We start from the raw sequence: 22,860 nt of genomic DNA, 5'->3' as shown, positions 1-22,860 counted from the left end.
TCCGTTTTCCCTGTCACTGCTTGGACATCTTGGCCAGGAGTCCTGGCTCTGTGGGTGCAGGATAGGAGCTGTGTCCAGGCACCATCCCTCTGAGGTACCATTTCTCCCTTGCCTCTTTTGCTATCACCCACCTTACTGTGATAAATTAAACCGTAATGCTGTGTGTGGCTCCAGCCCCATGGACTTGGCTCTGGAAAATGAAGACAATTCCTGTCTCTGTCATCTGGTTGTCTTATAAGTTGTTCCCCTGCTACCTGGCATGCTCATTTATGTATGTGATAATATCAGAATGGTTTTGACCTCAGGAATTTATAGTAAAATGGGCACCTTGAGAGCCCCTAAAGGTGATTGGCATTTGTCTCAGTCCTTAGCAAGGAGGAGGCTCTGTCTGCTGCCTCTTCCATTCTGGCGAAGGTGTGTGGGAGCTGCACCCAGAGGGCCCAAAGGGAAAATGCAAACATCAGAGTGGATTAGGAGGCACATGGCGAGAGGGAAAGAAGGGGGAGGGTTTTATCTTTTCAGGTTTCCCCCATGAGTGGAAAGTTGGAATAAGGTGTTTGAAATCCTGGCATGTTTTTCTCTTCTTGTTTTCTAAGGAAGGAGTCCTGGATTGGGGAATGGCATGGAGTTCTTGTGTGTGATGGACTATGCAGAAGGGGTTGTGTGTGGCACGCCTGCATGCACATATTCACCCATCAGTTCACAAGTTTGCACATGTGCCCCCTTCCCCCAAACTGGCCCCGTTCCATGGAGTCAATGCATTCAATCTAGTTACTATCACTTCCTCACCTTAGCTCCTAGGAGAGGGGAGGAAGTAAGGCTAGTCAGAACACTGGGTCATACTCAAGCCAGAAGTTCCCAGCTGAGGGTAAAGGGAACAGGACAGAGCCTTCCCTTGGTCTGCAGTTAGGTTTTCTTCCCTGTCCCTCCTATTTTTCCTTCTCTCTCCTTTCAGTGCTCACCTCCCTAGTAGACCAGCTTTTGAGGTTAAAAGAAGATCAGTGGCAGCAAGAAGGATCTGGAGGAGGAGTCAGTAGGTGAGAAGAGGGATGGGAGGAGCAAGGAGCAATCAAGGGCCTGATAGAGAGGATCCCTGGGAAGAGAGAGTTGAGGACCCTGAATGGCCCCTCCTCTCCATGTGTACAGGGCTGTGGTGGGAGGGAACAGGATTAGAACAGGAAAAGCACATTTCTGTCTATAACTCTGAAGAGCCTCTGCAAACACAGGACAAAGAGAAAATAATGAATGAAGAGAAGTTTCTCTTGCAACCCAGGAAGTAGGAAGATAGGGGCAGGGGCTGTGGGACTCTGAGGGGCAGAGGGGTGTGTGTGCTGAGGGTAAGCGTGTGCAGTGCATGGTGTTTGTGGTGTATGTGTCTGTGCTCTGTGGTTAACAGTCCTGTGTACATCAGTCATATATGTAAACATGTATCACATGAGGAAGGATGTAGCTTTGACGGGTTATTTAATCCAAGGTTGTGAGCAGGCTTCCCACTGGGGCCTATGAAGTGTGCTTTTCTTTTAGAAGCAGCAGTCAGAACAGGTGGGAAGACCCCTGGATTGGGAATCAAGAAAACATGGATCCAGTTCTGGCTCTAGCCATCAGGTGGGACTCTGTGAAGCATCACCTTTGTGAGCTGGGATGTCACCTGCTGGATAACCATAAAGGAAAAGCCATGTGGCCCTTCTGTGCCTGCAGCCCAACTGGGATGGGGGGACCAGAAAAGGGAAGGGGACAGGATGAGTGATGGCATTTTAGGAACCAAAGACAATATGGGATGCTAGTGGGAAGGCTGTAAGAGGAATTTCCTGAATTCAGAAATTCATGGGTTCATGCTGGAGCCAAGGACTCTTCCAGCCTGCAGCCCAGCCCTATCTCAGCACCCAGGGCTCAGGGCTGGCTCTGCAGGGAGAGAGCCCTTCTCTGCTGCCCTCTTGTGGCCACCAAGTCTATCGCAGGTCTCTACTGAGAAGGTTCTGCTCAAGTCCTCCTGGTCAAGTCCCTTGCCTCATGGTGGAAATTGTCTATATCAGAAGAAGGGACCTTTGATCCTCTAACCTCATCTTTCCCCCTCATCTCTCCTGGTTTCTGGAGACACTCATGATCTCCTTAAGGCTGGGATAGTCTTCCTAAGATTCCACCCTCTTTACCATTGCCTGAAGATTTAACCTCTACTTTTGGGGATGTGTGGTGGAGACAAGGGGCTGAGGTCAACATATTGAGCAGAGAGTGCAATTTCTCTTCCTCCTTGGGTTCCATCTGCAACCTCAGCTTCCCAGAATTTTGGAGTTTTCATGGAAAATCTGCAGGAGTAGTGACATTCCTGGAGAAAATGGGTCTGAAGCAGACCAAGGATTATGTGGGTAGGTTTCCATGATTTTGCACCTAAGCTCAGTCCACAGCCCCAGCAGGGAGATGGATTAGCAGGAGCCAGGAGGCAAGAGACAGGGATGCTGGAGAGAGATGGCATATTTGACAGATGCTGATGGGACTCCTTATCTGCTAGCGCTGGAATCCCCTCCCACCCACCAGGCTGCCCTTGACCCTCCCCTTCTAGTGCTCAGTGCTCATTAGTGCCTGCCTGTCTTTGGGGAGAGGGCCAAGAGGGGCCAAGCTGCTTTGGGTAGATAAGGGAGTGAGAAGGAGGGAGGGACACAAAGTACGTGATGGAGGAAGAGGGGTTGGAATGACTGGGACTTGAGCTGGAGCCCCATGGTCACTGGTTCGCTTGAAAGGCTTGGCAGGGGAAACTCTCCTGGGGGCAGATACTGAATTGCTGGAGGTGAGTGAGTAGGGGTGGGGTGGGAAGCAATACTGAAAGGAATTGAGTTCCACTGATTAAGGCACCTTCTTGTGAGGCCTGATGAAATATGAGTCAATGACTTTATTGAGAGCTTCCTATGTCCAAGAAGGTTTACAGGTGTGATGATGGAATAAAAGAGGGACACACATATTTTCTGTCCCCCTTCCAATATTTGAATCCCAGCCCCATCTCCTCTCTGATTGATTTACCCATGTGGGCGTGTCTGAGGGGTGCAAGGAACCACTGGGCTCTTCTGGTCCAGGATGCAGAGCAAAATTCTCAGACTTTCTGTTCTGCATATTGCCCACCCCTTTGACAAAGAACCTATACTGGATCTCCTGCCCCTCCTCATTCCTCTTCTAGCAGAATACTTCAGTCATGTAGATCCCTGGTCAAAGGGACCCTGGAGTGACCTTCCGGATTTTCCAGTGGCTCCCAATGGAAGGGTTAGGGAGGGGAAAGGCCCAGCATCAAGGCCTGTCAGGCCAGCATAGCAGGAAGGGAAGTGACCTATATCTGGAGTCCTGGGGTATGTTCTGTGAGAATCAGAGTGCTGCAGTCAGGGCTGGAAGTGCATCCTAACCTGGCACAGACCACCTTCCACACAAAGGGGTGCCCCCCTCCTCTCTCTGCCCTCTGAGCCAGCCCACTCCTGGAATTCTGGAGCAGCAGGGGGAGGGTGCACAAAAGGGGAGAGGTGGACACAGGGATGGGGACAAAAGGTCCCAGTAAATTCAAGCCAAGTCCAACAGTTGGGACTAGTAAGGCTGAGCTGGTTCTAGTACCCTGGAGTGTCCAAGAGACCAAGATACAGAATCAACAGAGACAGCAGGCAGTGGAACAGAGAGACAGGCAGTCAGACTCAGAGACAGAAGAGAGGAAAGAGAGCATCAAGAGAGCAGAGAGAAATTTCCAAGACAGACACAGAGAGACACTGAGAGGCCAGAGATAATAGAGACACACAGGGACTCAGAGATAGGAGTTAGACTCAGGCTCAAGGGGTCCGACAGCCCAAAGCCAAAGACAGATCCATGGGCATGGGGCCAGGGCTGAGGAGGTAGCCAGGGAAGTGCACACAGAGAGTGGGAGGGAGAGGGAGACAGAGAAGGGAAAAGAGGAGGTGGAGACCAGAGGGAGAGGCAGTGAGAAGGGTCAAGTAGAGGTTGCAGTGGGATACATACTCTGAGTCAAGGGCTCTGTTGGTGTGTGTGTGTGTGTGTGTGTGTGTGTGTGTGTGTGTGTGGCAGGAACACAACAATTCAGAGCTCCGTACAAAATGGCAGAATACTCTGTGCTGAAGGAGATGCCACAACCCTGCTGAAGGACTGCTCTGAACAGTGGAGGTGGAGGGGAGAAACAAGATGTGACTTAGAGAAAGACTGAGATGGACAAGAAATGGCAGATCCCTGACTGAGATCAAAGGGAGAGAAACTGAGAGTGGAGCAGGGAGTAGAGACAGAAGACAGAAGACAGAAGACAGAAGACAGAAGACAGAAGACAGAAGACAGAAGACAGAGGGAGACAGAGCAGGAGAAGGAATATGATGGAGGCAGGTGTGCTGAGAGACAGGGAGAGGGAGGGCTCCTGTCACTGGAGGAGGGAGAGAGGGTCAGGGAGAGAGACAGTCTGTTGAGAAGCAGATGAGGGGAGGGGGAAAGCAAGCAGGGCACTTGTCTTCCCAGAGAGGCTGGACTGGGATGAAACAGCCCTTTGGGAATGTGGGGAGGTGGTCAGTGAGTGCTTTTTAGGGTGATCTTCTCTCTCTCATGTTTTAAGTACAATGAACCTATTCCACACAACCATCTTCACAGGAGCACTTACAACTGCTGCTGCAGGTGCCTGGTCACCTGCCATCCTTTGTGGGAATCGCCTTCACAGCCTGCAGCACAGCTCTGAGCATCCTCACCAGAGGCACATGCTTGTCTTTGCAGTGGATCTGATTTTTTAAATCTGCCAAGTTTTTTTTCTGAGGCTGGAGAATAAGGCGAGGACCCAGCTTGAGAGACATATTTCCAGGTAAAAACCAGGTTAATGTGGGAAGACACAGTGGATAATGTGCCTTCCTCCAAAATGACTCTGAAAGGTCATTGTGAAGGAGATGCTTGCAGCATGTGACAGAGTGAGACATTCCTAGTGGCTACTGGAGCCCAGATTAATTTTCCTGTTTGTGAAATCAATTGTAGTAGTGCTCCCAGGAGAATTCTCGGCCTGGTACTGGAGGGTGAGGGCTGCATTTGCCTGAAATACTTTGTCAAGTGGTCGTGTCCTTTGGGTCTCCTCCCTGCCAACTGATATGCAAAGTAACCTGGTGACAATCCCCCAGAATAGACCAACAAGTGCAAAGGACAAGGGCAATTCGGAATCAGGGCCAGTTAGTTGTTCAGGGAAAGCTGCCTGGAGGAGGGGACTCATGGGTGGGTGTAGAAGGGAAAACCCAACAGAACATGGGGTGGAAGAGGAAGAGAACCTCTCTCTGTTGCTTCTGAAGCAGGATGAGCAAACCATAAGGCAGGCAGGAGACAGCTTTGTTGGCCTGGAATAAATAGCTGGACTGGGGAACTAGCATTAAGGTATATGGGAAAAGATCTTATGGCAAGGCTGGGTGTTCTGAATTTGCTAGGATAAGTATTGCAGCCCACTGAAGGGCACCTGAGATGTGTTAGGCAGTGATGTGTATGTGTACAATTGTCTGGAGAAGTGCATACCCAAGTTGTGATGTCTTCTGTGTGTGTGTGTGTGTGTGTGTGTGTGTGTGTGTGTGGCGGAAGTTTAGATGTACATCCAGGTGACTTTGTGCCCCAGGCCTCTTGTCTGTTACATCTGTGTGGGTGATTGGCATGTTGGTATGACTGAGCATCTTTGTTCATTTGTGTGTCTCTGTGTGGTCATGAGTGAATAGTATCTTGGTTGCATGTTGTGTACTTTATTTGACTGTATGCTATGGAGGGCAGTGTGTGCAAGGGTGTGTTGTGTATGTGTGTGTATGTGAGTGTGCATGCATGTGTCTTCACGGGGAGTGGGGCCCACAGGAAGTCCTGGCTGCCCAAGCATCACCTTCTGTCTCTCTCTCTTCCCTGGCTCCATCTGACCTCCCTGAGGTCTTGACAAGGAGGCAAACAGCAAAAGGGCAAAGAGCTATGCCAGAGTGACCAGAACCTTTGTAAACCACATGCAGACTCCTCCGAGGGGAAGAAACTGACTTGAAGAGCCAGAGGCCAGCAGACAGACACAGAGTCCTGCAGGCACAGGCTGCTCCTTGGAGTAGGTGACTCACACGCACACACACTCTCAGGTGCCCACAGGCCTGCGAGGCACAGAAGGACACACACCAGCTCAAGACTTCCCTCTCTCCTCCCGTCCCCTGAGCCCTAAGGCCCTCTGTTCCATTCCCTCCAAACACTTGCCAGGGTTTGAAGTAATAAGGCCAAGGGTGTTGCCTCTGATCTTGAAGCCAATGACCAGACAGTTGCCCTGGCGTGTGTGTGTGTGTGTGTGTGTGTGTGTGCGCACATGCTCTCAATCATCCCTTCCTTCCCTCCTTCAATCTCCCTCTGACATTTTTCCCTCCTCACTGCTGACTCTGGCTCCTCTTCTGCACAAGCTGCCTCTAACCCCAGGTTCCTCTACTTGCCTCAGTCCCACATCTCTCCCACAGAGTCTCTCCCTCACTCACGCTTTTCATACTTTGGCCTGAACTTTATCTTTCATCCCCCATTCCATTGCTATCACTCCCTCCTTGCTGTCCTTGACTCTTGTAGCCTAGTTCCTCCAAGTCACCTCCCTTCTGCTCTGTCTACACCCGCCGTGGCCTCCCCCTGCAGGTCCTCCTTCCTCTGTCTTGTGCTCTGCCCGTGGCTTCCTCCAACTCCCATTCCCATCTCTGCCATAATGGTGTTTCTGCCCTGGCTTTTACTCAGACTTTCCCTTCTCCCCCTGAGTTGCAGGTGTGGTCACTGGTCTTTGCCCCTACCCCTTACATGGGGGCTCTTTTGGTCCCTCCAGAGTTCCATTTTGGCCTGTTTCCTCCTCCCCCTTCCTATTGTGAAGCTGCTGACATTGCCTTCTGGAGCCCAGTCTCTGCCAGGACTTCCAGTGGTGAAGCAGGAGGTCCTGGACTGAGCTGAAATCCCAGCCCTGTTCCTCCCCATTAGCCTCTTCACCTGGACTCACTCACTTGTAAAAGGTGGGAAATAATTGCAGGGGCTGTAGGAAATAATCCCTGGGACTGTAGTGAGAATTAGCACTGTGGTAAGGATGCAAAATACTCAGCACATAGTAAGCACTCAATAAATATTAACTCTTGTTATTTGTCCTTCCTCAGTCTGCTCCCCTGTCTCCTTAGCCTGAAGTAAAAAAATATGTTTGGAAGAGGGAAGAGTGAAAATAATAGACTGTAGAAGCCAAAAGCAAGTGTCAAGAATTTCCCATGGATCAGCCTAACAAATGCTCTAAGCTCTGAACACAGGAAATGCCCATGAGTGTGGACAAGAAGGGAGGATGGGGACTGGATGAACCACAGAACACAGGAAACCATGTGAATTGTGCACTGGACAGAGCAAATCCCAACCCAGGGAGGATGGAGGCTGCCCAAAGTCCAGCCTGCATTCATCCTGCAGTGGTAGCACTGGCTGCCCTCTGTCCCTGCAGTCATGGGCCTGTGTCTGCTGGGGCTGCAGAGGGTCTGGAGTCTAGCTTCTGAAATACTCTCACCTCCAGACAGAACCTGGACTCCGGGAGCCTCAGACCCGCATCCTTCTCTCCCCTCCATGCATTTCAGGTGCACGCACACACACACACACACACACGCACACGCACACGCACACACACAAATGCACAGGTGCCCTGGGATTTCTAAAGGAAAGCACTGTCCCACTAGAGATTGATTCCCTCCAGCTGCCTGCTTCCCTGACACTAAACCTCACAGGCCAGTGTAGGCTCAGATGATGTCCCTGCTTGGGTTTCTTTCTCAGTTCCCTCCTTTCTCCAAGGGAGCAGAATCAGTGAGTCACACACTCTACCCTCTATATGTGTGCTGGGCAGTGAGGGGAGACCCAGAGGGAGGAGCAGGGCCCTGTCCTGTGGGAGCTCCTGGACAGATGGTGAGATATGGCTGAGAGCCAAGACAGAGAGGCCCAATGCTCTGGGTACTCCCTTAGCAAATATTTGTGAGGTGAGTTGGTCAAGGACAACTGAACCAGGCCCCATGACTTGGATGATGGGAGACTGGCAGTGACCAAAGAAGGGAAGATGGAGGAAGACACAGAGCTCCAGAAGGTTCCCTAGGAGACAAAGAAAATGATATTCATTTATATAGCAGGGAGCAGGAGAATGGAGAGGAGAAGATAAGTTAGAGCTCTCAGTAAGTCCATGATCTTGGGGTAGAGAGTATGAAACTTAGAGGCAGGTGAGGAGGGAAAATGTAGGTGTGTGTGTGTGTGTGTGTGTGTGTGTGTGTGTGTGTGTGTGTTGGTAAACATGTCAGGGAGGCAGAGGGATAGAGGAGGCAGGGTCTGCTGACGTGGGGCAGCAATGTAAAATGTGCATCGGTTGTAGCTCCACGGAGATCCTCGGCTGGGTGGGCATGATACTGAGAAGCTAGGTTGACTCCACGGCCTTGATGTGTCCTCATAGGCTGTGAGGCTGACTGAACCTGGACAGCATAGGCTAGTGAGCCATGGCTGGGGGGAGACAGCTTCCAGGGCCTAGACAGGTGGGGAAGAGGCCCCTGGGGTCAGCAGACAGAACGAAGGAGAGGGAGACAGGACTGGGGGTGGGAAGGGATGATGGGAAGATTGGGGTCTTGAGAACTTTATCCTGGTGATCTCCTCACTCACCCCTTCCATGGACTGAATTCTGTGTTTTAAAGCTCAAAGACCTGCAATCAGTGCTCTGGGTTAGTTTTTCATCTTCAGAGGGTAAGGTATGACTTCCCCACTTCCCAGATGAGGCCTAAACTTGACAATGCTCTCCTGGGCAGAACATGCTGAGAAGGGCCCCATGAGACAGGTCTTTTGCCCTCTGGGGGTAACTTCTCCCTCACACAACAGGCCTCAAGCCTGGCTGCTTCCCAGGGCAGAACCTACAGGAGGAGGCACTACAGTGCAGTTATTTGATTCTTTGCTCCTCCCTTACCAGCCCTGTGACTTGAGGCAAGTTACTTAACCTCTCTGTGTCTTAGTTTCATTATCTGTAAAATAGCAGCACTAATACCTGCTTCTGTAGCTTGTTACACAGGATGAAATAAAATTTATACAAAAGAACTGTATGCAGGCATAGAGGTGTATAAATCTAAGTGCTTAGCCATTTTAAACCATACTTGTCCTAATCCTTGATATCTTCTTAGCTTATTCTTTCCAAACCTGCTATGCACATCAGCCTGTCTCCCAAGCCCTTTGCATCCCCAGCCTCTAAGTCTGCCATTTCCTTCCTCCTGATCTTACTTTTTATTCTCCATCTCTGTTTCCATCCTCCTTTCCATAGATACCTCAGCACTCCAAGTTTCTGGATACACTCTATTAACTTCTTTATAATATAACTTATATTAACTTTTTCTTTTCTTTCTCTCTCCCTTTCTCTCTCTTTCCCTTTCTTTCTTTCTCTCTTCCTCCATCCATTCCTTCCTTCTTTTTCCTTCCTTTCTTCCCTCCTCTTTCTTTCTTTCTTTCTCTTTCTTTCTTTCTTTCTTTCTTTCTTTCTCTTTCTTTCTTTGTTTCTTTCTTTCTTTCTCTTTCTTTCTCCTTCTCTTTCTTTCTTTTTCTTTCTTTCTCTCTCTCTTTCTTTCTTTCTTTCTCTTTTCTCTTTCTCTTTCTTTCTTTCTCCCTCTTCCTTCTTTCCTCCCTCTCTCTTTCTCCCTTTCTTTCTTTTTTTTCTTTCCTTTCTTTTTCTTTTCTTTTCATATCTTTTCTTTTCTCTTTTCTTTTCTTTTCTTTTCTTTTCTTTTCTTTTCTTTTCTTTTCTTTTCTTTTCTTTTCTTTTCTTTTCTTTTCTTTTCTTTTCTTTTCTTTTCCTGTGTATCTCTCTTCTCACATCCCAGAGAACAGCGCCCTGTCTTCTCCTCACTTGGGAGGCTTTCCTCCTCCCTTCCCCCTGGGCTGGGTTCACAGGGTGAGTCCAAGAATGGACATGGAGAGGTTCAGAGAGTTTGAAATCCAACAGTAGAGGGAGGCATTGTGGAATCAGAGAGCAAACTAGGCTTCTGCATATGGGGTACTTACTTACAAGGTTTGCGATATTTCTTCCGAATGTTTGTCATGACTGGGGGAGGGAAGCAGTTATCTCTCTCTTAGAGCTAAGGGTTAGGGAGACTACATTTTGTTCCCTGATGTGCAACACATCATCGGCAGGTCAATCCCACAGGAAAAGAAATAGCAGTCAAGAGAAGGCTTTCCTTTTCCTGTTTGGGTTCTGTGTGTGTGTGTGTGTGTGTGTGCGCGCGCGCATGTATGTGCACGCACATATGTGTGTGTGTCTCTGAATCTAGAATTTGCCAACCCTAGCTATAATGAAATACTTTCTAGAATATTCTAAATTTATTTTGCAGAAATTAAGTCCATCTCTTCAGAGGAGGCAGTTTCTAAAGTCCAGATTCTGGTTCAGTGTGTTTCATAAAAGATGTATGTACAGGGTGGAGAGGGATGGTAAAGGGTAGTTTGGAGAAGAAAAGAACTTGGCAAAGAAAGCCTAGCTCCTTGGTTTGATTACATGCAAGCTCTGGACATTCTGAACTTTATTAAACTTCTAAGTGTCCATAGGGGTGGGATGGATCTGGAGGATTTTGCTCCCTGATCTTCTCTGCAGGACCTCTCTAGCAAGTTCCCTCTCCACCCTCCCCACCCTCTTGCTGCAAAGGAGACTCCTAGGGCTCTGGCCTCTAGGACCTTCAAATGTGGCTGGCAGGAATGGGAGCCAGGGGAACCATTCCACTCTAGATTGCTTGAGTTAGTGTTCTTAGGGTGTCCCCTGGCTCTGAGAGGAGCTGGGGATCTAGTCTTTGCAGAGACCCAAGAAATCCTGGGGGAAAAGGCAGGGTCCAGCCTGTCATGTTAAGTCTTAGGTCTTCACACATTTGTCTGGTTGCTTCACTGCTGGTCCCTTGAACCTAGATTCAAGGATGTACACTGGCCTCAAGATCTCTATTCTCTGCCCCAGTTTCTCTTTTGTGGGTTGCATGTATATTTCTGTGGGCCCTTTAATGGAGAGCTGCTTGAAGGCATTAATGGTGATGCTCAGAAGGTATCTATGTTGTTGACCCCAAATTAATGGACAGTCACTAGTATCTTATTTTTTTTATACTTTGCATGGTGCTTATTTAGCTCTCAATGCAGACATAGTCCTAGTCCTTACCCTCTCCTCCCTCTACTCCATGAGATCCTTAACCAGTCTGTCCCCAGCACTTTCTCTAGAGCTTGTCAGGCTCCCTTGTCCACATGTCTCTGTTTCTCTTTCTTCTTGGCCCCCACTCTCCCTCGCATTGGTTGTGTCAGGCTGCATTAACTCTGAGAAACTTAGGACTGAGCTTCAGGAGTCTTTTGATTGCAGCATTTGTAGGGAGATGGTATGTGAGGCAGTTTTCATATCCATGTAGGGGCCTCTGGGATCCCCAGGTGAGCATTGGGAGGGAGACTAGGAAAGCAATGGCAGTAGCTTCACCATGTCAGCTTTCTGGGCACATCCACCACCCAGCAGCACCTGAGACAGAACCGCCCTCAGAAGGGGGCCAGGTAAGATGGAAGAGGATCATAAAGCGAAGATATGTCCCTTCCCTGGCCTGGCTCCCTCCTCCTGCTCTACACTTGCCTCCTCTCTTTGTCTTGCTCCCTCTGCTCCTCCCTGAAGCCCTGTCTACTTCCTTCTAACTTTTCCTCCTTCACCTTCATCTCTGTCAGGCAGATCTGTCTGTCTGTCTCTCCAAGTCCAAATATTTTGTGGTCTGAGATTTTCCAGGACGAGTCTGCCACCAGCTCTTTCTTCTGGTTGTCTCTCTCCCTGCTTCCCTCCCTCAGTCTCTGAGGGTCTCTCTTTCTATCACATCTTTGTGAGTTTCACCCTGTGTGCCTTTTAGTTTCTCCTCACACATCTACTCCCATATGTCTCATTTTGCATCCCCCCTTTCCCTGTTCCCTCTCTTGCCCTCCCTTCCATTTCATTCCCTGCTTCACTCTCTTTTTAAAAATTTATCTTGAGAGAGGGATGTGATGGGGGCAGGGAGAGAGGGAGACAATATCAAGCAGGCCCTGTGCTATCAGTGCAAAGCCCATTGGGGTCTCAAACCAGGAACCCTGTGATCATGACTGTGAGCTAAAGACTGGGCCACCAGGCACTCCTCCCTGCTTCTCTTATCTCTGTGTCTTTTAGTCCCCTCCCTTGTCCCTGGCTCAAATCCCTGCTTCCTTTCCTATTCTCTCCTCCCACCCCTCAAGGTTGAGGTACTTTATGTGAAATCATTTGTATGGGCTCTGACTGCCAGGTCCCTCATTCTGTACCTTGTCCTCCAGGATAGACTTATGACCCCAATTCTGTATCTTCTGCATCCCCCCATCCCTGAGCCAGTTCTTTTTCTTGCCTGGTGATTGTCTGGGGACCCTGATATTTCACCTGCCCCCTGCCTTCTACCTAGAAGGTAGTGACTAGTGCAGTGAGAAGGGAAAAATTGCTCTTGGGACCAGATGCTCTTGAGACCCTTCCCCCACACTTGCCCTTTTCTTCCTTAAGCAGATGAACATCTGGGAAAATCCCAGATTGAGGCAGTGGAAGACAGCCTGGGACTGTTGGAACAGGCACAAATCAAACATCCAGATGCCTCTCCCCTACTGTTCTATCATTACAGCCATTCTTCTAATTCCTGCCTGTCTCCTTTGTCTCTAGGAATTTTGGCTCTGTAGACTTGGTTGGGCCAATAATCCACTACCTGTAACATAGAACATAGAACCTGTATCAAAAGAGGTGCTGAATTAGTGTCCTTGGCCCATGACTACTGGAGATGTGTTAGGGAAGGGCCAATGTGATTTTTAGGTTTTCCTCCTTTAGAGGTTCTTCCTGAGATCTGGAGAAGTGGTGCCTCTTTTCTTTGAGATCCATAGCTTCTTGGGCCCATCACTCCTACATTCAGCTCTAGGTCTCTAAGTAGGCTCCACCTGCTCCATCTCTGAGAAGTCTTGCCTTTGTGTGAAGATTAACTTTCTGGGAAGGAAGAGGACCCATCCTTTGGTCACTAGTTTAGGGTCTTGGAAGCCCTATGTTTTGAATATCTAGAGCTGGAAGCTCTCTAGTCAGGAACTGTCTTTTACTTTACTTACTCCAGCACAATGGTTAATGCATATTCAGTTAGAATATGCTATGGATGCTGAATGACCGTCTCAGGAAATCCCTTGTGGTGAAGCTTAAGCCAGTTCCCTTTAGTTTTATTCCTGGAGTGATGGGAAATGTAGGTAATGGGTTGAGAATGGGTGGTGCTGGTAGAGGAAGCTGGTAGGAGATTCCGGGAGAGGCGGCTGGGGTGGGGGGTGCTTCTATCCTTGTTTACAGGACTCCTGAGTCTGTTATCTTTAGCTGGATCTAGGACTGGTTTCCAAGTCTCTCTACAGGCTGGTCTCCACCTAGGTCCCCACACTCCTTACATCTAGGACCTCCTCCATATCCAGGACCCTGAAAAGCTTATTTACTTCTGAATTCAGATCTTGCTGCCAAAAATGTTTCCAGCAAAGTCCCATTTAAGCCCTCAGTCCACCTCCTCACTCAGACAGGATCCCACTAGTCTTCCATTGCCCACCTCCATCTTTCCTCCAGGATTCCAGCTAAGCCACTTCCTTTACCCTGTCCCACCCTTTGGATGCCCCTGTCTCCCATTGGCCCCAACTCCCTGAGGCCCAGCCTTGCTAACTCTCGGCCTCCCAAGGGCCCCTCCTCCCAAGGGCCCCGCCTCCTAGAAGGCCCTGCCTCCCTAGTGCCTCAATTCCCTGAGGGTACCGTTTAAACTCCACTCCAATTCTTAACTCTGCTGGGCCAAGCTCCTTACCTGTGTCTGGGTTTGACTTGCATTTTCTTCTCAGGTGTCTCTCCTTTGAGGGAGAAAAAGCACATGGGTAAGTGATTTCTCCTGTTTGTAGAGTTGACATGAAAACTGAGCCAGAACCAGAGAGCAGAAAGGCTGGGCTTGGATCATAGCTGGCTGTGGAAGCCCTGTGGCATGTGAATAGAGGGACTTTCATGGCACCAAAGCTGGACTTTGAATTGGGGTGGGGGCTGTAGAGCAAAGGCTTTGTGAGTTTGGGAAGGACAGGTAAGTGTGAGGGGTCAGAGTGATTTTGAGGCCTATATTCTGTTCTCCTCTAGACCAGAAATTTTCTCAGCTCTGCTGAGGAAAATATGAGTTAGGGGAAGTTATTCCTGGCATTTCTCTTCCAGCATCCTTCCTACCTCTTTGCTCTGCTTCCTTGCTTTTCCCTCCTGACCTGGTGCAGGGCTTGCTTTACTCATCTTTGACTTTGCCACAGGGCCCAGCACAGAGTATGCTTAGACATGTTCTTTGAATGAAGATTCTTCCATCTGGCTCTGATGTTTCCTTCATGTTTTGCCACACTTTATCACTGGAGATTCTGAGAGTCTCTGAGTCATATCTTCTTAGGGAGGACATTGGTGTGGACTTGGCTGAATGGCAGGTTTGATAAGGTGGTTCCCCATCACCAGAGAGAAGCTAGATATCTATTTTTACAGCTGTTGGAGTTATCTCCCTGCCTTTCATATCTAATTTTAAGAAGTTGTGGTGGGAATTGATTCATATGCCAGCTCGAGCTGCAGGAGGCAAGATTACCAAGTTTCCCTGGGGTGTAGCTGCCTAGTGGTCTTTAACACACTGGGTTTCCAAGAGGCAGTTTGTTGTTATCACAAAGCATATTTACAACTCTAAAGGCCCCTGGAGTCTTAAACTGTTCTCCACCCTTCGACCCTCCCAACCACTTTGTACACTGTGGGCTGTACCCCAAAACTAGAAGTTCAGACAACACTTATCCATAATTGACATCTATTTTATTGACTATGTGTGGCAAATATTTATTTCTAGGTTGTCTTTTTCTTGGCCTCTTTCCCTCTAGCAGTTCTTGGGCAACTTTTCTCCATTATTAAATGATATGTGTTATGTGCTTCCAGAAGACAGATTCATTTTAACCTTAGTTTAAGCAAAATCATGCAGAAAGGTCAATTTCCTTCACCAAGTGTATTCCAAACTGATAAATGTGGTTTCTGGATTGTATTCTTTGGGGTTATCCTCATCTATACCCCTTCTTTTTGTGTTATTGCAGAAGTCTCAAAGTAGAAAAGGGATTCAAAAGAATTAGGAAAGAGGGATAAAGAGTATCCCTTAAAAAGTGGTGTCAGTATATTCTGCTGCCTGAGCTGGGGTGAAGCAGATGGGTCTTGGTGGAGAAGTCATATGGATCTATATTTGGATAAGAACCCAGGACTTTGAGGTATGATACAACTTTCATATGACTCAGATGATCTGGTATCTTTTTTACAACAAAACAAAGCAACACAAATATACTTTCCAAAGGAGCAGGTGGTGGTGTGGAGCAGCTTCCTGAAGCTGTGAGAGGAACCAAGCACAGTGTGTTGAGGGAGGACAGAGAGAAAAAGACAGCTGAGTACTTACAAAGAAGGATAGAAGGACACATTTAAAGATATGAAGTAAGATGATCAGACAGAGACTTGGCCTTCCCTAACACACCTTATATGCAGTGTATTACCGAGGGTTGTATTAGGAGGAGGTACATGGAAGAAGGAGCCATGGGCTCTGACCACTCACAAGTGCTAGTAAAAGTGGAGAAAGAGTCTAGTGAGAGATTGGACACTGGATGGATCTAGATTCTGTGCTTACAAGGAAAATAAGGATTTGGGGGAAAAACAAAGCTGTTTAGCAAGGTTTCTTGGGAAAAAATGAGTGTGGATCAGTCCTTAATGAAGACAAAATCTATGCTACATTACAGCTGTAATTTGGAAAATAATGTGGATAGACAGGTGGATTTCTTCTAATGCTTTCTCCTGAGGATTAAATTTTTTGTTTTAATTTTAGAGAGAAAGAGAGAGAGAGTGGGAGGTGAGGGGCAGAGAAAATCTTTTTTTAAGTTTATTTATTTTGAGAGAGAGAGAGAGAGCATGAGAAGGGAAGGGGAAGAAGGAGGGGCGGAGACAGAACTCCAAGTAGGTCAGCACAGAGCCCCACAGGACACTCAGTCTCATGAAGCGTTATGACCTGAGCTGACCATGAGCTGAAACCAAGTGTCAAATGCACACTTAAGCAACTGAGCCACCCAGGCACCCCCAGACAGAGAGAATCTTAAGCAGGCTCCCTGATCTGTATGGAGCCAACTCTGGGCTCTATCTCAGGACCCTGGGCTCATGAGAAATCAAGAGTTGGGAGCTTAACTGATGGAGCCACCCAGAAGCCCCTCTTCTGAGGACTTTTATTAGGTGTTCTGTGTTGACATGATTCAGGGTTGAGAAAAGGGAATAGAATATTGTAGGGGGAAGTAGAGAAGAAATTGATTTTCACTGTTGACATCAATGTATCACACCACTTTCTAATCCTTTAATTGCACACCCTTCCTGGCTTTTCTAAGATTTGTTTCTGATTACTATTTGGGAAATCTAACTTTATTTCTTCTTGGTAGCCCACCTAGTTTCTGAAGACCTCGAGAAGCAGAATCTCAGGCTTTTCTGACTTGTCAAGTTGATCATCTTCTTTTGGTGTGATAAAAATGTGAAGAACTTCCAAAACTGGATTCTGACTGAATATAACCTGAAAATTTATCAAATGATGAAAAATGTTGCACTAAACTCTGTCTTTCCTGCAGTTATCCCAGAGGGACTAAGAAAATCCACCTTGTTCACAAACATCCCAGAATGATACTAGATTATATGGAGTCTATACAGCCTCTAGAGAACCAGCATCTGCTTGCTTACCCAAATAATGGTGCAACAGTACTAGTGTGCTGTGTGCATGTGACAGGGATTCCATAGGTATTGTGGGAAGGAAGCAAACATGTTTTGGTCTACATCTACAGAGATTTTGGTCTACATTTGTGTAGATGAATTTGGTCTACATAGATTTGGCCTGGATCATGTTAGGTTGCATCAGGATGGGTTTTCACTGACTTGGAATTCAGGCTCTGCCAGACTGCTTCATGAGAAGCAACATCTGAACTGGGAATGGAAAGAGAGTGGGGGTTAGCTACGTGAAGGGGCCAAGAGGGCATGAGAGGAAGGGAACAGGGTGAGTGTATAATTTCTCAGCTTGAACAGGAACTGGGCAGGGGATGAGGCTGGAGGAATTAGCACAGGTAAGATGATGAAAGAAGGAAGGACTGTGCAGGAAGTACAGTGGGAACCATTGAAGGGATGAAGCCTGGGGATGGGTGAGGGACACATCAATCACATTCATAGTGTAGAAAGTTTCATGAGTTAAGAACTGACCCTCCTAATCTATCTTGTCAGCTGGTTGGTAAATCATAACATTGGAACTGGTGGGTGGCAAATAAACAGTCTGGATGGATTTGTACACAGAAGGTCTGACCCATTTCCCAAGGGTTCGTTTTGACCATCTGTTAGAGAAGACTTTTTAATTTTGACTTCCTCTTTCTGTCTTTAAAAATCTCTGGCAAGATTTCCTAAAATTCTCTCAAAACCAAAGTCTGAATAGGGAGGGAAGTGGGGGCTGCATGACTTTGTTTTCTCTGTTCTCTACTACTCATTTCTGGGGCATGGCTATGAATTGTTCACCCAGAGTTTTCTCTCCTTGAGGAGGGGCCATTTGAATAGCAGCAGGGGAGGAGGGTGAAGGAGGAGCCACATGCAGTTTCATTCATTAAGAAAATGTATTTTGTAGGGGTGCCTGGGTGGTTCAGTAGGCTAACTGCTGGAGTTTGGCTCAGGTCATGACCTCAGAGCTCATGAGTTGCAGCCCCACATCAGGCTCTTTGCTGTCAGCACGGAGCCTGCTTGGGTTCCTCTGTTTCCCCTCTCTCTGCCCCTCCCTTGCTTGCGCTCTCTCTGTCTCAAAAATAAATTCAAAAAAATTAAAGAAAAGAAAATGTATTTTGCATATTCAGACTTTGGTTTGAGAGTCAAAAATAACTCCTTGCGAAAAATTGTTACTTATAAGTGAGTGTTTTTTTTTTTAACGTTTATTCATTTTTGAGACAGAGAGAGACAGAGCATGAACAGGGGAGGGTCAGAGAGAGGGAGACACAGAATCTGAAACAGGCTCCAGGCTCTGAGTGGTCAGCACAGAGCCCAACGTGGGGCTTGAACTCACAGACCGTGAGATCATGACCTGAGCTGAAGTCAGACACTTAACTGACCAAGCCACCCAGGCGCCCCTAAGTGAGTGTTTTAATACAAGCTCACAGAACAGGGAAGATTCTCCAGGCTACAGTAGCTGACATCACACAGATGGTGCAAGGTGTTTTTAGAGGACAGTGTGGCCAGGGAGGAGAGTATCTGCAGAAGTGAGCTCACCTTCTCTCCTGGAACCCAGAGAGGGAAGAGACAGAAGGAATTGTTTGCTTGTGAGTTACTGAGCTAGGTGACTTATTTTTTTTCTCCCTGCTCATCACACTCCCATGACTATGGATGTAAAAATTGTAATGAATTTTGCCTTGTAGCTTTGGGTGAGGTTTATTAATGTCAGCATTCATAAAACCACCTTTCTGGGTCTTCTCCCTACTTAGTAATGGTTCCTTGTTGTCTCTGCACTCATTTTTGAGTGTTTTCTTATCAGATAGCCTTGTCCTGTAGTTCTTACAGGTAGTTATGAGGACCCTGACCCTCTCTCTCTCTTTCTCTTTTCTCACAGTGCCCCCTGTGGCCCTAGGTGGGTAAAGGGAAGGATTAGACTGCACATTCTTTGCCATCAGTCCAGCTAAGTGGATGACACAGAATGAAGAGAAAGGGGGCCAAAGTGACATCCGACCTTGGCTAGCTGATATTGAAGCTAAAGGTTTTAAGACCAAGAGACCAATATTTGTATTTTAAACTCAGATGATATTTAAACATTATTCTGTAATTGGAACACGGCCCTCTAGTCCATGAATTAATGTAGCATAACTCACGCATAAGCATGGCACAAACATACTGCGTGTGAAATATTACACAATAAATTCATGTCCTGTGTGTCTTCATTAGTACATGACACTACATGACTTTGGTGAACCCAAATGAGATTGTGTCATGTGGTGTGTAAAAAGCAAAATGTTGGAACATATTTGGCACTTTTTCTGAGGGGAAATCAGGGTTGGTTTTTCTATGACATTTTTCATATCAACTTCTGTGATATTTGTGTTGCAATAGGTGACATGGGACTTGGCTTTGGTTGGTTGGTTGAACACTACTGTTCAGTAAATATTTATTGTTTATTTAGGAATTATGGAGTGATAGCACATACCAGATGAAATATGAAGTAGCAGCTTTTAAGCCTGAGCATGGAAACATGCAGGCCCAACACAACTTGGCTTAACTCAGACTCAACAAACCTGATCCCAGACTCTGCTCCCTGAGCTTGCTACAGCTCTCTGATCCTGGAATCTTCTTCAATTCCAGCCAGCATGCTGTGCCAGGCACTTCGTAGATTCGGTCAAAAACTGGTACGAAGACCTATGCTGAAGGAACCGGTGGCTGAGAATGACCCACGGAGAAGTCTGAGCACTCTGAATTTAGTGGCCCTGGGTGTCGGCAGCACAGTGGGTGTAGGTGTGTATGTCCTGGTAGGCGAGGTGGCTGCCAGTCAGGCAGGACCATCCATTGTGATCTGCTTTTTGGCAGCTGGACTATCTTCAATGTTGGCTGTGCTGTGCTATGCAGAGATTAGTGCCCGGGTTCCCCATTCTGGTTCTGCATATCTCTACAGCCATGTCACTATAGGTGAACTCTGGGCTTTCATCACTGGCTGGAACTTTATTCTCTCCTATGTTGCTGGTACAGCCATTGTGATCCAGGCTGGGACCTTAGCTTTTGACATTCTACTTGGGAACCAGAACTCTCACACCCTCCACGAGAGCATCACACAGCAAGTTCCCCGTGTTCTTGTAGAACATCCAAACTTCTTTGTTGTGAGCTTTGTATACTTCCTCATAGAATTGCAGACTCTGAGATTTAGTCAGTCTTTCATGGTTACAAAAGTGATCACATTGGTGAAACTTTTGGTTCTTGGTTTTGTCATCATCTCTGGGTTCATTAAGGGGGACCTGCACAACTGGAAGCTCACAGAAAAGGACTTCTTAAAGGCTGGACTCAATGATACCTCCACCTTGGGCCATATGGGCTCGGGAGGATTTGCGCCTTTTGGCTTCAAGGGGATTCTCCGTGGAGCAGCTGCCTGTTTCTATGCATTTATTGGTTTTGACAGTATTGTTACTAGAGTCGAAGAAGCCCGGAATCCCCAGCATTCCATCCCCATGAGCATTGTGATTTCACTGTTCATATGCTTTTTCTTGTATTTTGGTGTCTCTGTGGCACTTACACTTATGGTGCCTTACTATCAGTTTCAACGTGGAAGCACCTTGCCTGAGGCATTTCTCCATATTGGCTGGGCCCCTGCCTACTATGTTGTAGCTTTTGGATTCCTCTGTAGTCTTTTGGCCAATGTCTTGGGCTTTATGGTCCCCATACATCAGGTGATATACAGGATGGCACAGGATGACTTCTTATTCCCGGCGCTTGCCAGGGTCCAAACTGGTACATGCACCCCTCTCATGGCAAATGTGATCTTTGGCATTATTGCACCAATCATGGCCTTCTTCTTTGGACTCACTGATCTTTTGGACCTCAGTTCAATTGGGATCCTGCTTACTCATAGCCTGGTGGCTATTTATGTTCTCATCTGCCGATACCAGCCTGAAAGGAGGAATTGGGGAAATGAATCAGAGATGCAGGAGGAGAATGGACCTGCAGCAGAGAGGCTGACTCTACAGGGACTACTTTTTCCATGCAGCCCCAACCCCACTCCACTTTCTGGCTGGGTTGTCCATGTTTGCTCCTCACTGCTTGCTCTGCTGCTCACTCTTCTTTGCCTGGTGCTGGCCCAGTGGCCAGTTCTGCTTTCTGGAGACCCAGTGTGGATTTCAGTGGTTGTGGTGCTCCTGGTGCTCATCATTGGGATCACTGTGGTCATCTGGAGACAGCCACAGAGCTCCAGTCCCCTTCCCTGTAAGGTCCCTGCTCTGCCTCTCCTCCCACTACTGAGCATCTTTGTGGATGTTTACCTTATGATGCAGATGACAGGTGGCACCTGGGCCCAATTTAGTGTCTGGATGTTGATTGGGTTTGCTGTCTACCTCGCCTATGGGATCCAGTACAGCCTGTTCACTTAACCCCAACTAAGTTAGAGCCAAAACTATAGGACTTGAACTCAACAGTGCCAGTACATTCAGTTTGACATCATTACACCTGAATGCAGTCAGGTCTCCTGCATAATAATGGAGGGTACTCTTGATCGCATGAAAAGCTAGGCCTCCTGTGGATTGTTTGTGGGGGAACACTAATAGAGCTCTGTATTTATTACAAAAGAATGGATGTGTCTTTGCTCTTTCTCCTTTTTTTTTTTTAATTATTCTACTTGCATTTGTGTTTGTAACTGCTAACAGGGTCAAAACATTATTAAAAGAAACTAGAAAAAGTGCTTCATTTCTTTAGTTAAATATTTAGTACCGGGAGAACATGGGTGGTTATGTTCCTGGCTGGCTCAGTTGGTAGAGCATGTGACACTTGATCTCAGGGTGGTGTGTTTGAGCCCCTGTTGGGTGTTGGCTGAAATTATTTAAAATAATATCGACTAGCAGAATTACTGGTTCATATGGTAGTTCTATATTTAATTTTTTGAGGAACTTCCATCGTGTTTTCCATAGCAGCTACATCAATTGACATTACCAACAATAGTGCATGAGGGTTACTTTTCCCCCATATCCTCACCAACACTTGTTTTTCTTGTCTTTTTTAGCCATTCTTACAGGCATAAAATGATATCTCATCGTTCTGTTAATTTATGTTTCCCTGATGATTAGTAATGTTGGATATCTTTTCATGTGTCTCCTGCCCATCTCTATGTCTTCTTTGAAAAAATGTGTATTCATATCCTGTGTCCATTTTTTAATTGGATTATTTGTTTTTTTGGTGTTGAGTTCTTTAGTTTTAAGTTTTTTTTTTTTTCTGCATTTGGGGCATTAACCCCTTATTGGATATGTCATTTGCAAGTATTTTCTCCCAGTTAGTAGGTTGCCCTTTTGTTTTGTCGATGGTCTCCTTTTACATCCTTTTACAAGAAGCAAAAGCTTCTTGGTTAAATAAATTTGAAAAGATATACGCACCCCTATGTTTACTTTATTTTTAACTTTATTTATTTTGAGAGAGAGAGGAAGCATGAGTAAGAGAGGGCAGATGAAGAGGGAGAGAGAGAGGATGCCAAGCAGGCTCCACACTGTCAGCATGCAGCCTGATGTAGGGCTTGATCACATGAACCATGAGATCATTACCTGAGCTGAAATCAAGAGTGAGATGCTTATTCTATGGAACCACCAAGGCACCCCTATTGCACATTATTTACAATAGCCAACAACAACAACAACAACAACAAATAGCCCAAAGTTCTTAAATATAGGGAATAAACTGGTAATTGCCAATGGGGGAGTGGGTAGAGGGATGGGTGAAATTGGTAAAGGGAATAGAGAATATACTTATCTTGATGAACATTTGAAAAAGTGTGGAAGTGTTGAATCATTATATTCTACACCTGAGAATGGTATAATGACATTTATGCTAATTATACATCAGTAAAAAATAAATAAAAAATCATAAAAGACCAAAAAAACCCCAAAACAGATAAAATATGGCCCCTCTCCTTTCGGAGCTTATATTCTAATACAAGGAGTAAAGCATAGCTGTAATACAAAGTATAAAGTATTGTCATAAGTAATATACAAATAAAGTGTCTTGGGAATTCAGAGCGGAGGAAGATAATTTGTGGTTGGCACAGTAGAGAGATTTGATTGGTGAAATCAGAGAAGAATTTGTAG

The 22,860-nt window shown here is 46.8% G+C and overlaps 1 protein-coding gene across 1 annotated transcript in view; it reads left to right on the top strand.

The window, feature by feature from the left end:
• LOC106977166 (cationic amino acid transporter 3-like) overlaps positions 1-22,655 on the top strand; it is an 89,225-nt gene extending 66,570 nt beyond the window's left edge. Inside the window, exon 2 of the mRNA XM_053225967.1 lies at positions 19,215-22,655. Within this exon, the coding sequence (XP_053081942.1) occupies positions 19,399-21,162 (1,764 nt within the window). The 5' untranslated portion in view covers positions 19,215-19,398 and the 3' untranslated portion in view covers positions 21,163-22,655. The remainder of the gene's footprint in view (positions 1-19,214) is intronic.
• The last annotated feature ends 205 nt before the right edge of the window (positions 22,656-22,860 follow it).

This window comes from Acinonyx jubatus, chromosome B4 (genome assembly GCF_027475565.1).
Source record: "Acinonyx jubatus isolate Ajub_Pintada_27869175 chromosome B4, VMU_Ajub_asm_v1.0, whole genome shotgun sequence".
Classification (NCBI taxonomy): Eukaryota; Metazoa; Chordata; class Mammalia; order Carnivora; family Felidae; genus Acinonyx; species Acinonyx jubatus.
Note: the sequence above shows the minus strand (reverse complement) of the source record. Positions and strands in the feature narration are given on the sequence as shown.